The sequence below is a fragment of the Onychostruthus taczanowskii genome, unplaced genomic scaffold (assembly GCF_017590055.1).
Source record: "Onychostruthus taczanowskii isolate IOZ18803 unplaced genomic scaffold, ASM1759005v1 scaffold4, whole genome shotgun sequence".
NCBI classification, from domain to species: domain Eukaryota; kingdom Metazoa; phylum Chordata; class Aves; order Passeriformes; family Passeridae; genus Onychostruthus; species Onychostruthus taczanowskii.
The window spans coordinates 16,118,933-16,133,625 of record NW_024501459.1 but is presented as its reverse complement, the minus strand read 5'-3'; the positions used below and the strand labels follow the sequence as shown (position 1 = coordinate 16,133,625).

The following is a 14,693-nucleotide window of genomic DNA, read 5'->3' as shown; positions in this document are numbered from 1 at the left end:
TGGTTTTATTTTTTTTCCAAAATGAGAACAAATCCCTGTAATTCTAGGATACTTCAAAAACAGTTTGTTTGAGATAATCTCTTTGGGGGAAATAAGTATGTTCAATTTTGATTCTTGCTACAATTTTTGTGTTATCTTTCTATAGAAAAATGTAAAATAAAATTTTAAACAAGTACCTGAAAGTTTGCCCTTAATCTACCAAAGGGTTAACTTTTCTTTAAAGTCTTCCCTGCTTTTGATTCTTTGACATCTTATAGAAAAAAGATACCTAATTGAGAAAAAAAGTTTTGATAACTTCAGCCTGACATTACTGTGCCCAACAGACAGAAAATTCAAAATTATATAACTTCAAATCTAATTTGGAAGTAGCTTTACTTCAGTGCTTTTATAAAATATTTATACATTGTACATACACGAAATTGCTGATACCTTTATAGACCAAGCTGTGAAAATACCATTTCAATAGGTATTAAATGCAGTGCAGTGGAATGTATTTTTCCACACCAAGACATTCAGTAACTGGATCTTGCCTAAGTCCAACAAAACTCAATTTTTATGAACAAAGTTAAAACTCTAACAAAGCTCAGCTTGTATTTCCCTTGAAGCTGTTTCTACAGTTCACAGATTTTAGTGCACAGAAACCATCTCCTGCCTGATCTCTTGCATTTAGTTTAAAGTTTAAACTGATAATAGGGAAAGTTGGAATGGAAATGTGATTAAGATCTTAATACTATTTTTAAAGTTTCCCTGATATAAATACAGAAAGTACAATAATAGATAAATTTCTTTATATACTTGTGATTATCCTTTCTTATTATATTAGCATCAGTTCCCGTGAAGAACAATTTAAAAATAAAAAAGCTAATCATTACTAATGAATGCAGTGTTGATTATTGTAATGCTAGTAATGCTAGCATGTTAATGTTGGCTTTCAAAGAGCTAATTTTGTACAGCACCATTTTTAACACTCTTTGAGTTTTTTTTTCTTGGAATCATTACAAATAAATGCATTTTTTGCCATGAAATTGAAGGGGTTTGGGTTGAACACGAGGTCATACAGATGTCTTGAGAGGGAAGTTTTGTGGAAAAAATGTAATGCACTCTTCTAGACCAACATCCAGATTGGAAAAAAATCAGGCAAACACCAATTCTCATTTTTTCGAGTGATTCTAATAAAATCTGATCTAATGTAAGCTAGACTAAAACAGTACTTCTTCTCACAAATACCTACAGATATTTCTCTATTCATACTTTTAGACCATCATTAATTTAACTGTCATCACCCCTACTGTACTGTGGAGCAGCAGAGGCTCATCCTTGACATTTTGATCTTGACTGTGCCTTTTTCTCCTTTCATTATCACTGTAGTCAGACAGAGCAGAAACAGAGAAATTCTACCGCAGTTCTCTGAAGTTTCGGGTAAGTAGAACCTGTGTTACTGATACCAATATGTAGTTCTGGCTGTTCACAGGATTTTATTTTTTTTTCATTCACTGAAAATCACTGCTGGTTTAAGAATATCACCAGAAAGCATTGGCTCAATGGCATATCAGTGCTCACAGTTGAAGACTGATATCTTCATAAACAGTCTTTAACTGTAAGAGAGAATATTTATAAATGCAATTCTAGATATTATTTTGGAATTTTAATAAATTAATAAAATAGAACTTGATTAATTTTTGAGAGGTTATCCCAGCACACACTAAAGACAATAGCATCATTTGCCAGAGATTCTTTAAAAAATTTAAAACTCCTGAAGAAAGATGATAACTATTCTGTAAACTCTTTTGAAGTACCTTATTGTACTGAACATTTCATCGCTCACAGGAGTCAAAAATTCAAACTAAGGTTTTTTATGCTTATGGCACTTTATAAAAACAAAGATGCATTTGATTTAGGAAAATTGTTAATGTTGCTCCTAAATGTTGGGGTTATTTTGTCAATAGAAGATAGGTAGTTTATTGAATTCCTGATGAAACTTACAGCTCTGTGACACTAAGCACACACCTCAGTTATTGCGCTCTCCTCTTCTATACTTTTGCACCTGCCTTGTTCAGAGTTTTTTTTTTCTCAGTGACTGTGGTATCATTACTTAAACACTTGATAATAAGCTATCCAAAATGAAGGATATACACCATACAGTCAAAGTGGATTTGTATGGGTTTATTTTAAGTTCACACTTGCTGTATGTTTACGGCTCTTGATTTCTGAAAAAACAAATGAGAGTTGAGTGTTCTCACTACATGCAAGATACAATGTGGGAATTTGTCATATGATTAAGTACTAATAAGCAGTTACTGATATTAACACACTTTTGACTAAATTTTCCCTCCTCTTAAACATATGTCTTAGAGAGGGAGAGAATAAGAGGCTGCTTCTCTCAACCAATTTTTTGGGTTGCTTTGCACACTGTTTGGGTATTAATTGCTTCTCACCTGCATGGAATAAAAGGTCAGAGCTGCAGGCTGGTTGCTGCCAACATGATTTACACCCCTCAGCGCAAGGGCACTTCTGATTCAGTGAGATGAAGCCCAGAGTTACACATCCCTCTCTTACTTCTGAGCAATAACAGCAACAAAGAAAGTTATCCCAAGATCTTTAAAAGGGAAAGATACATTTGCCACAGCTTTCCTTCTCTATCTTAGGAAAGAATAAAGATGAGTAATCACATAGTTAATGGACTGCAGGGAGATGTTGAAAACCTTAGTGGTATGGGAAGAAGCAGCATACAAATTTGATAAAAAATAAATCTGTTTAAAAAAAAACCCCAAACCAACCAACCAATCAACCAAAACAGGAAAAAAACCCCAAAAAAACAACTCAGCCAAATTTATTATCCTATGATGAATCTGTTGTTTGGAACACTCCTCTTCTGCAGGTTGCAAGCAAGAAATCTAACTCATTGTGCCCCTTCAAATTGCTTTAGGCAGCCTTGTTTTAAAAGTTTTTAAGAAGGACTTTTAAGAAGTGCTTTTAAGTGTTTTAAAGGACTTTTAAGAAGTGTTTGTGTAGTGACCTTCCCACCTGCACTCACCAGCTCCATGCAAAACATTTTAGTCTGATCAGAACTACAATTGAAAAAACAGAGTTGTATTAATAATCAAATATATGAGATACTGTTAATAATCCACATGAAACAGATTTAAATCTCAGGCAGAGGGGACTCAAAAGCAGGGCAGAGCCAAGCTGTTGGTGTTTTCAAGGAGATAATCTTACCTGCCAGCACTTAAAAATCTACATGCTTAGCATGCTGACTCTTCAAATATTATCACAGTCATGATTCAGTCTAAGCAGGTTTTTGACAGCAAATAAATTCATTATGATTACTATGAAGTTTAAATTGACCTCTCTGCTCTTCAACAGCTTGATTTGATATCAGTGTTTCCATTTGATATTTTATACTTCTTCTTTGGATTTAATCCAGCACTTCGAGCAAACAGGATGCTTAAGGTAAGATCTGTGTTAGTGATGAATGGCTAACCATGCCTAGATGTTCTTGCAATGCAACAGAAATTTTTTTATAATATTTAGGAATATGAAATTTAGAAACTGTAAAATGCCTTCAGGCTAAGGTACAACATAATTTAATAAAGAAACAAAAAATACAAGTTATAGTCTAGCCAAATTTAGCCCTTATTTTCTTATGTTTCTTATGACTTTAATTTCAAAAAAGTATTTTTTAATTAAAGCTAGGTTTTTCACATTATTTAAATTAGATTAATCTCAAATTGCCTGCTTATTTTTCAAAGATTTTTAAAAAAAAACTAATTAATGCAAATGTACCTTCCCCTTGTGTTGCTTATGTCAGGTGTTTAACAATATAGGAGGCAATTTTTAGGACAAAAACTATACACAGAATACCTGTCAAGCATAAACCCAATTTTGTTATTGACTCCAAAGACCTTCGAGTTGTGTAATGAAAGGTCTGAGAAGGGATTAGAACACTGGCCACTGTGTGGCTAAATGCATTTTTCGGCACACAATCAACATGTGGACAAAGAATTGGTTTTCATTTAAAGCTGGGGCAGAATACAAGAACTCTGACGATAAAATGAAGGTTTTCTTCACTTTGGTATTCAATAAAACTTCAAAATTCCTTAAATCAGAACCAAAATAATATGAAAGAAAGAAAAGTTAAATAGTACCTTGTATTAGGCAACCAGCTGTGTATCGAACAAAAACAAAGAAAAAAACTACATGCGATCACTAATGATCAACTGCAAATACCAAACAGGGAGAATTCGATACAGCTGCCATTGATGCCACAGAGTATGTGGCATTGATGCTCTAGTATGTGGCTTTGATACATATGATCACTTACTGGACAATTACTGAAATTTCAGGAAGTGAAAAAATGCATGTAATTCTTTGTGATCCTGTTGCCCAAGCAATTATATACGTATGAGGAAGCAGAATTTGTTCACCTGCAGTACTCTGACCAAAACAGCAAGGTTATTTCTGTATAATCACTCAACACCCAGAAAAACACTTGACTCAAATTTATCTTTGTTTTTCATCTCATATTTTTGTTAAATGTTTGTCATGGTTTAGGAATTGTGTTCTCCAATTTAGTACTCCCACTAAAACGTTTTGCCTAGTCCCTCTACCCCTTCAACTAGAGGCACAAAAGGCAATGATCACAGGTTGAGATAAGAACAATTTACTGGAAACAACAATGAGACCAGAAAATGAACATTAACAGCAACATTGCTAATGACAGAGGGTGTAAGAAAATAAGTGATTCACATGGAAAACTCCCCAATAATAAGCAATACCAGACAGCTCCCTCTGCTAGATTTTCTCAACAGGAAGGAACATCTTTCTTCCCTAGAAGAAAAAGTCCCTTTATCCCACTCCCAGCAATGACCTGAGATTGTATAGAATAACATGAGTCCTAGCCATGCCCCTCCCAGGTGCTGCAAAAATTAACCCTGCCCTGGCCAGAACCAATATTTATAGAAACTTTGATTACAGAAAAATTCATTTTCAAAACGTGTATGTGAATTGATGCCAGTACTATTATAAAAAAAATGTGTACTGAAAAACTGTGATTGGATTACTTTCATTTGTTTTCCATACAGCATAACACATTCTTTGAGTTTAATGATCGTTTGGAAGCTATTATGGAAAAAGCATACATCTACAGGTATGTGCTGATAAAACTCAAGTAGCATGCAAAGCTTGGCACAGAATGCATTTCAAATTATGAATTGTCAGTTAAGCATTGGGTGGAATATGATACATCTTTAACTGTTTAATTTAAAGGGTTTTTTTAAAATGTCTGCCTTTATGGTAATCATTAAAATAATGTATATATAAGGCCTCATTTACATATGAAATCTAGCTCAGTTCAGCTGGCCTGGTTCTGGCAAAATTTTCACCAAACTGAGGCTTCTGCCAAAATGTAATCGATCAGAAGTTTTAGAAAGTTTCTTTACTGAAAGAGCTAAAGAACACCTCCTTTAGGTTGCTAATAGTGGTTACACATCCTCAGAAGCTGTTTATTTGTACTTAATAGGAGTTATGAGCCTGAGCCTGTGTCAACATTTTTCTTCAAACATGCTCTCCCCATGAACCTGACATATAGAGAAACTTGATCCTCCACTGCACTGACTGCAGCTGGAATGAGGATCAATTCAGCACAGTTCACAAATAGTGATTATAACCATAGTCTGCTGAACTGTGTTCTCACCTTCTGCATTGACAGAAAGAATTTTGGATCCAACTCAAGTAGTCCATGGACGTAGCTATGGCAAGTTTCATAGGCCCCCTCAATTGCCAGTGATGCTGCTAAGATCCAATGACCCCATCTGCTTTGTCATCATTATTGTCAATGTCATCAGGACTGGTTTACCTTGTGTAATTCCTACACCAACAGATCCTTTTCCCTGTACCATTTTTGGGGCGTGTATTGTTCCTATCTGTTGGTGTAGAAATATGTTGGTTACCATCTCATTTCATTTCAGAGATTATTGCAGTTAAACAGAACACTTGATATTAATATGTCCAAATGAGATATTTTATGAGATTTAAAAGCAAGATAAAGTTCAAAAGGAGGTTCAAATATCTGTTCTTTCATTCTTTCATGTACCTGTGAATTAAAGCAAAACTTGAAAGTTTGAAAGTTTTTTTTTAATTTTTGAGATGCTGACCTTCACAAAACTTATTCTTATTTTTACCTCTCTTTTCACTTATGGACAATTCCATTGTGGTTTGATTTGGGTTTTTTTTTTTTTTTTTTTTTTTTTTTGTTTTTGTTTTTTTTTTTTTTTTTTTTTGGTTTGGTTTGGTTTTTTTTTTTTTTTTTTTAATTCTTTTAGTTCAAGAGAGGACTGAATTTCCACATGAAGAGGAAATTTCTTGTCAGTTTCTGAATCTCTGTCTTCTTCAGTTTCTAATTTCATTTTTTTAAAAAATGGGCCTTCATCAGCTTATGCTAACTTTTTCTAATATTGATAAGCTTTAAAATTAATTGTTTTAAAACTAATTATTTTCTATGTTATATCCTTTGCTTTTTGGAATCATAATTCAATATGTTTTCTGTATCTCCTATAATACTTGCAGTGAGTAGTGAGAGATACAGTATATATTATATAGATAATATACACAATTCTGAATCAAGTAATTAGTATGTAACAATACTGTTGTATGCATATGGATTTCAAAGAAATGGGAACAAATTTAAAATTCATTTTCATCTAAATAAAGTTTTTCAAGGGACAGAGTTTCACATTTTCTTTATTAAGAAAATATCGAATGGAAGATGTAGGACAAGTTGTAAAGGGGATGTATATATGCTCAAGCTAGACCAGCTTTGAAGGATATGATGTTTATTTACATGTCAAAAACAGGAAAGGGGCTCATTTTGAAAGGCTAAGACACACAGATTATCTCACTGGTCCTGTAAAATGTATGCAGTAGCAGAGCCAGCTACTCTGCCCTGTCAGAGAGTTTTTTTAGCATGATATTGGTTAAGAACCACAACTGTGTTGCTGCGTTTGTCTGCTTCCTGGCCAAAGGCCCACTCAGATTTGCAGTATTAAATCACTTGCAGAATGTAAACTGCAGAATCTAAATGTTTCAAAGTGAATCCATTTTCTAATTCATACTTCAAAAAACACTGACTCCTGGTTTTCTCATTGACAAATGGAGAACAGAGGTAGATATCCAGAAGAGTACAAGCAGGAGTTAAAAAAATCTTTTAAACCCCAATCTTTTTGTGCAAACTGCTGCATTTTATTTTAATGTGGCAATCTTGCTTTGGTCTGAAATTGGTATAACCAGACTCTGAGGAATAAGGCCCCAATTAACAAGAGAATATCAAATTAAGCTTCTACAGCTAGGAGGATTCTCTTCTCAAACTAATTAGTTTGTGTTTGTAGATATAGAGCTAGCATAAGTTCCTTACATCTTCTCATTGTGATATATTCAACATATGTCTGGAGAAATATAACACAGCAAAGGTTTCTGGAATCTTCACCCAGACCTCAGGAGTCCACTTTTGTGGATTCAAACTTGAACAGAAGAACTAGCATGGACAACACTGCAACATAAGAAGATCACAACAGCTCTCTGCTGTTCTCTGTAGCTTGCAATCCTAAACAGAGTTGTCCTGGAAATACACCAACTTTTAAACAGAGAAATAGCTTTAATTTGTGAGCATCATAAAGAAGAATACACTCAGGTATATTATCTAACCGCATGGAAAGGCCAAGGAAGGCAAAAAAGGCACCTGAACAAGCAGCAAAGGAGTGCTTAATTAAGTAACCACAGAGATATTAGCTCCCATTACCTTTGTTTATAGACCCAACTTAGTTAGATCTTATTAAATTGTTATAAAACCAACTACTCAGTTATTCTGTACTGCATACTGCATTGAATTCTAGCTGTAGCAGATAACCTCATTAATTACAGCCTGTGCTTAGGCAAGTCCTGCACTTTTCCTGCTTATTTATCCCCTGCTTGTATGATTATTTCAATAGAGATCTAAATCCAGGACACATTTCTTTTGATCCCCATGGTCTGAACAAAGGTTATACAATGAGATCATTACTGTATTAAACAGAAAGCTGCTTGATGCTTAAGTAGTTCATCATTGGTATTCTTCAAAGCACCGGCCACAAGCATAAGAACTAGGATTAGGAATGATATAACTCCTGCGGTAGCAAGTAAATCTTACTGTTTAGAGGAACTACTGCAGGTTTTATACTACAGGTCTTGTAATGCAGTTCATTTTTGACCTCAGACATTTCTTGGCTTTGGTTCACAAGTTTAGAGCCTATCTTGGATAGAGTTTGGGAAACATTATTTTTTACCCTGTACCCTCATTAATATAGCTTCAAATTTCTGGAAATATTCATAGCCATTTGAAGTGGACTATAAACTCCTCAGGGAACCATAATTTAAAAATTACCCCATGTCAAATATTCTAGGGACGATATTTATTTGACCTTGGACAGATGTGAGAGATGGGTAACTGCCAGCTATTTTTCTCATAGACTCAGTACAGGTGGGGAACCACTTAGCGTATGCTTAACATTAACATTGTTAATCCAAAAATGTAATGGGCTCTATATTAAAAAGAAAAGAAAAAATTTAAGTTGCTTTACAGGAATCCGTTGACTTTTATAGGGTCATTCGAACAACTGGATACTTGCTGTTTATCTTGCACATTAATGCATGCCTGTATTATTGGGCTTCAGACTATGAAGGAATTGGCAGCACTAGATGGGTGTATGATGGCGAAGGAAACATGTAAGTCCTTTTCTTTTGCAAGAGATTTTTTTTCTTTTATTTTGCTCATTCCTGCCTCTCCATCCTTCTCCCATGACACTGCTTACTTTTTAACTGCTTGGATAGCAAACTTTTAGTATCATGACTGCTGATAAGCAGCTTTCAATGCTAACACACATTTGGAGGGCAGGTGCAGTGAATAATCAGTTCACCACTTTCAGATTTTATAGGTTTATGAGTTGATGCTAAGTACCGACTTAATTAAACATTTAGAAAGCAACAAGGGTCATAAATTAAACTTGCTTATTGCATATGCACAAGTTCCCACATATGGGAACTGTTAGAAGGATTGTATAGCAATCCCTCAAAACAAACACAGGGATAGTTTGGGAGTTTTTTTGCTGCCACACAGCATTGTGTCATTAAAGTGCAACATTTTAGTCCCTCTACACAATGGTGATTGGTCTGAAGAAATTCCACCAGCTCTCTCAGGTCTTTTGAGAAAGTCATGCTTAAACATAGTGCAGAGTGTCTTCAGAGGAAACAACGATTTTGGCACAATTATCCATAAACTCTTTGTGACAGCACTGGTTGGGTGCAAAGTAAAGACCATTTATTAAGATAAAAGAGAGGAAGTAAGAGAAAAAAGCAAAGTTATAATACATTCTGTGTGTAGTTTTGTAAAGATATATCTAGTAGGTTCAATTGTATGAACATTCATTTCTTTCAAAGGTTATAATATAGTTAAAGCCACAGAAGCTCAACTTGTTCTTTGATCACATTCCTTGCAAAACCACATATAGTATCCTACTGCTGTCATGAATTTCCTTCTAAACAACTTTTCACCCTTCTCTTGGACATGTGCTCCTCATGTTTGTAGTTTTGTTAGACTTCACAAGTTTGGTGTCAAGTCACTAGCTTGAAGAGCAAACCACACTTTCTGTAAACCAGAACAGATTTTTTATACGTAGAGTTATCTCTTGAAAAAAAAAAATGACATATCTGAAGTTTCCACACACCATTAAAATACACAGCTTGAGTACTGCAGTCAGACATGTGCAAGCAGGGTCATGGAGCTTAATGGAACCACTTAGGAAAGTGAAGCTATAGATGGGTGTTTATTTGCAAGATTGAGGTTTCTAGAAATCTGACAAGAAAAATGCAGAAGCAATTTCCATTGTAGCTATTTTTTTAATGTGTTTCTTAGGAATACTTGCCTCATACCCAAAAAGTAAGGTACATAAGAATAAGAAACCTGTAAACTCTGAAAGTAGAGAGTTTACTCAGTCTTCAAGTTTTTAATGTTTCTTCAGAACAGTCTAGAGTACAGGCAAGAAAGAATTACCTGTTTTTCACAGACAAAAATATTTCACATTTTTCTCAGAAAAGCAATTGGTTTATTTACTGGCTTTCCCACAGACGAGGCCTTGTGCATTCACAGTGGCCAGGTTTTTCAATATTTTGTGCTACTTTTTCCATGAGAAAATGTAAAAAAAGTTCTCAAATGAAGTCACACTGCAATCACATGGAATTTAGAGCAGGTTTGTTTTATACACGATGATAATAAAATGATAATTCAAGTTCTGCATTAAACTGAGATTCTTAAATAAAATGCATGTTTGGATATCCAAATAGCCAAATACAGGAAAAACACTGATCTGTTGGAATGAGTCCAGATGAAGCCACTAAATTAATCACAGGCCTGGAACACCTGTTCTGTGAAGACAGGCTGGGGAAGTTGGGACTGTTCAGCCTGGAGGAGAGAAGGCATGGGGAGAATTTATAGCACCTTCCAGTACCTAAAGGGGGGTCTACAAAAAGGCAGCACAGGGAACTGTTACAAGGGCATGCAGAGAGAGAACAAGGGGGAATGGCTTTAAACTGAAAAAGGACACATTTAAATTAGATATTAGGAAGAAATTCCTTACTACAAGGGGGTTAAGGCTCTGGAACATGTTGCCCAGAGAGGTTGTGGACTCCCAATCCATGAAGGTGTTCAAGGCCAGGCTGGATGGCACTCTGAGCAACCTGATCTAGTGGAAGGTGTCCCTCCCTATGGTAGGAGGGCTGGAACTGAATAATCTTTAAGGTCCCTTCCGACCCAAGCCATTCAATGATTCTATGATATATCCATCTAAACCTCATTAAGCCACTAATCCACTTCATCTTGACAATTGTTTGGTGAGAATTTGACTTTATTCTTTTGCTTGATTCTAACTCACACTGGAATTTATAGTGCCATGAACATGGAACTCCTAAAAGTATTCTAGAAGGAGCTGCATTTCATAAAGTATAGCTTTGTATTCCACTAACAGCAAATACTGACTGTGCAGAATAGTCATTGCCTTAGAGAATTAGGCATGACATAAAATCTAATCACCAAATGTTTGAGGATTTTTTTTCACACACAGAGGCATCGTGTGAATATTTGTTACAATTGGAGATGTAAGTGTATTTAACTTATCAGACAAGATACTTCTAGGTATATTCATTTATTAGGAAAGCAGATATAAGAACAATTTGTCAGGAAAAGTGACTAGTACTGCAGCATATATTATGGCATAGCAGTGGACTTATCATTTTTCTTTCACAGAACATTCAGGGTTGACAATATTTGAAGAAAATATGCCATTAGTCTCACAAAGAATGGGAACATATTCAGAAAGAATATTAGGGATACATAGCTACTTAGCTAATTTTGAAAAATGACAGTAAGCAGTTTGACAAGTAAACCAAAATTCTAGCTGTCTCAGATTACATTGATCCACAGAAAATGATCTGGCACTGATTTAGTGGCCCTAATGCTTTATGTGGAATCCCTGCTTTGTCCATAAAATATTGTTAGTTATGGCCAAAACCAGTTCTTAAAAATGTGAACACTCCTAGGATTATTTTTTTTCCTTTTCCAGGCTAAAAAGAATTAACAGACAGCAGTTCCCATTATTAGTCTGATTACATACATGTTCCTGAACAGGCATACTAGCTAGTGAACTAAATCTATAACTAACAGCTATACACAACACTCAAACCACAACCAAAGTTATCAATGTAGCTCTTCTGAAAATTTCTGCAAGCCCTGTTCTTTTCTGGTTCTTGTCCAGGCTGTAAAGTGTTAGTGTCAGTCGAAGATTTGAGCTCTTTTGCACAGCTGCCTTCAGTCAAAGCCTTGGACTAGATATGTAAAAGGCAGTCAACTTTACCTCCCTGCAACACACCCAAATTAGCCACACAGTGTGTTTCCAGCACTGAAAGTGCATGGCTTGAGTTAGGCAAGACCTCAGTCTCTCCTAAAGCAGAAGCACAGAATCACTAATGCAACACCAGTGTAGAGCCTATGCAAGGACACTGGCAGATATTGAAAAGGTCTCTTAAATGGACAATTTCAACTCTTTGTGTCTATTTACAATCTAATTTAACTACCTAAGTAAAAGATCAATCTCCCTAATTCCTGAGGAAAATGGACAAATCTTTTTTCAGGGATTCAACATAATGTCATTGTTCTGAATTGTTCCAAGGAAGTATTTCTCTTTCACCACTATTCACAGAGAAACTAAAACTAGGGAGCTGAAATTCTCATGCAAAGCCTCCAGGTCAGCAGCAAATTTAGGTGGAACAAATAATTTCACTTTGCTCATGATGTACTTCTGCTGTTTGCAAGTCATCCACAAGAAAACTGCAAAATTCTTTGGCAAATTTAAGACATCTATTTGCGTCCCAATTATGTCTCTCTGTAGAGTGCTGCCTTCCTGTTCTGGGCACAGACTTAGAGGATACCTGTGAGTCCCAGAAAATGGTCACTGTACATGTCTAGAACAAATCCACTCCTTTGGTATGCGTTGCCCAATGTACAGTGAGACTGGCAAATCTTGAAATGTGTCTCGTGGGTTTCAGCTGTGCATTGCTCTTGCAATAGGTCTGATGTGTCACAATCCCAGTGCTTGCTGTGCAAAGACAGTTTTGTGCCTCCAGGCAAGCTGTGAATGCACAGCCCAGCTCATATGTCAGACTTTCAGACCTGCTACCCACAGCCATACTTTTTTAAGTAAAACCTTTGTAGTTTGCTTGGCTGCATCTGAGATCATCAGACCCAGAGGCACCTGATGAACACATCTCTCTAGAAGACATACCAAGAAGGAAGTCATTAGTTTATAAAGGCTGCTGCTTTACTCTGCTTAAACCCATCCTGGCTGTAAACTGAGAGGAGTCAGATGTGATAGTCCTGAAACAATGCCTCCCTGGGCTAAAATGAATATGTGAATACCACCTTAAAAGCTGAGAGGCAAATCACAACGACTTGATTTATACCTGCACTAACCAAAACCATGAAAGAAGTTTAGTGCATTCTGAAATGCACTAAATGGACTTTTCTGACAAAGATATTTCTGTTGACATAATATTACAAGGCATCTTATTTGCAGTGTTTCTGAATGTTTTCATACCTAGGATTTTTTCAAGCAAAAATCTAGTACTTTGATTGCCTGAAGGATAAACATACTCTCTATGATGTGCAGAGGAAAAAATCCCTTTCTTGTCCCATGACTGTTGTTTACTTCAACAGTAATTTTATAGCAAGCTGGTAAGCTGTATAGTGAACAGTGATCGTTTCCAGACACATGCTGGTAGGAAGCAGAGCTGCTAATACTGTTGAAATAAGAGTTGTTTTTTCTGGCTTTCCTCAAACAAAATTTACAATCTCATTTCCCCCCTTCTTAGGGAAGAAAAAAGCTGCTCTGTATTTCAACTGTGTAACTTCCATTTCAGATTAAAATAAAAACAAAAATGCATAAATGGAGAAAACCTGTTCCAAAGAGATAGTGAATATCATGTACCTTGCCAATAGAAAGTTTCTTTTGAAGTAAAATCACAGAAGAATACAGTATATTAACTAAATCTTAAGAAAGGGTAGAAAGATATAAAAAACCCCTCACATTTTGGACATACAACACTGCAAAAGGAATGTGACCCCTAAATTCTTCTGAGGAGCTGCTTTCGTTCTTTGTAGATATTCCCAGAATAAAGATTATATTGTCTATCATGGTCGAGTTTGCAAACTTGGCACACAGAGCCATTGAGGGTGAGTGATTTGCTTAATTACTTTTTTTTCCTAAAGTACCGCAGACGTATTGTTAATTTCTTTACTTTTATATTACCTAATTATACATACTTCAAGCACCAGAACATTCTCAGTTATGGCAAATCTATATATTAATATGCTTTACCTAATTCCCCTCAGCTAAACTAGAAGCATCATTTTATGCTTAAATCTGTAATTCTTCCAAACCAGACCTCAGTCTTTTTCTTATTATTTGTTTATATTACAGAAGTCTAAGAAAAAGCTGCCACTTATACATACTTTGCTGGAAATGTGCATATGTGATATTTTTCTATCACAAGTGAAAATATTATTGTGGCATAATCCAGCAGTTCATTTTGCATCCCTAACAAGGAAAAATGTTAAAATGGAAAATATGCAATGAAATTTTTTTGAGGACTCTGAATGAAAATGGCCAGTTCTGACTGTTAACATCTAAAACTAGAAAACTATGGTAAAAGTGATCACTGTTACTGCATTTTCATAGTCTGTAACCAAGAAAAAAAGGAATTCTGTAATGAAAAGCAGATATCAATTTCTTGGTAAAGCCTTACATTTTGGGTGAAAAACTTGAAAACAGTTTCAAGTGATTTAAGAAAAAACCTCATTGAAATTAGTTGTTATTGTGAGTTTATTTTCTCATATTTGCACAAAACCGACCTTGCAGCTGTATTATTACATGAACTTCTTATTATAGCAGAGTTCATATCTTAAAAAGAGAGGGGTCTGAAACAGACCTAATGTCTGCAAGCAGGACTAATGTCCTCAGGTTCAGAGCAGGCATGAGAAGATGCACGTGAAACTTTCTATTTCAAAACAAACTTATCTCCAAAAGTATTTCTTCTGTGTCTTAGTGCTGGGGGGGGGG

General features: G+C 35.4%; 1 protein-coding gene across 1 annotated transcript in view; it reads left to right on the top strand.

Annotated features, from left to right (window-relative positions):
* The window catches only part of CNGB3 (cyclic nucleotide gated channel subunit beta 3), a 138,811-nt gene that overhangs the window by 108,744 nt on the left and 15,374 nt on the right, over window positions 1–14,693 (top strand). The window contains 4 exon segments of the mRNA XM_041413023.1: window positions 1,373–1,419; window positions 3,364–3,450; window positions 5,082–5,146; window positions 8,632–8,754. Coding sequence (XP_041268957.1) covers window positions 1,373–1,419; window positions 3,364–3,450; window positions 5,082–5,146; window positions 8,632–8,754 — 322 coding nt within the window.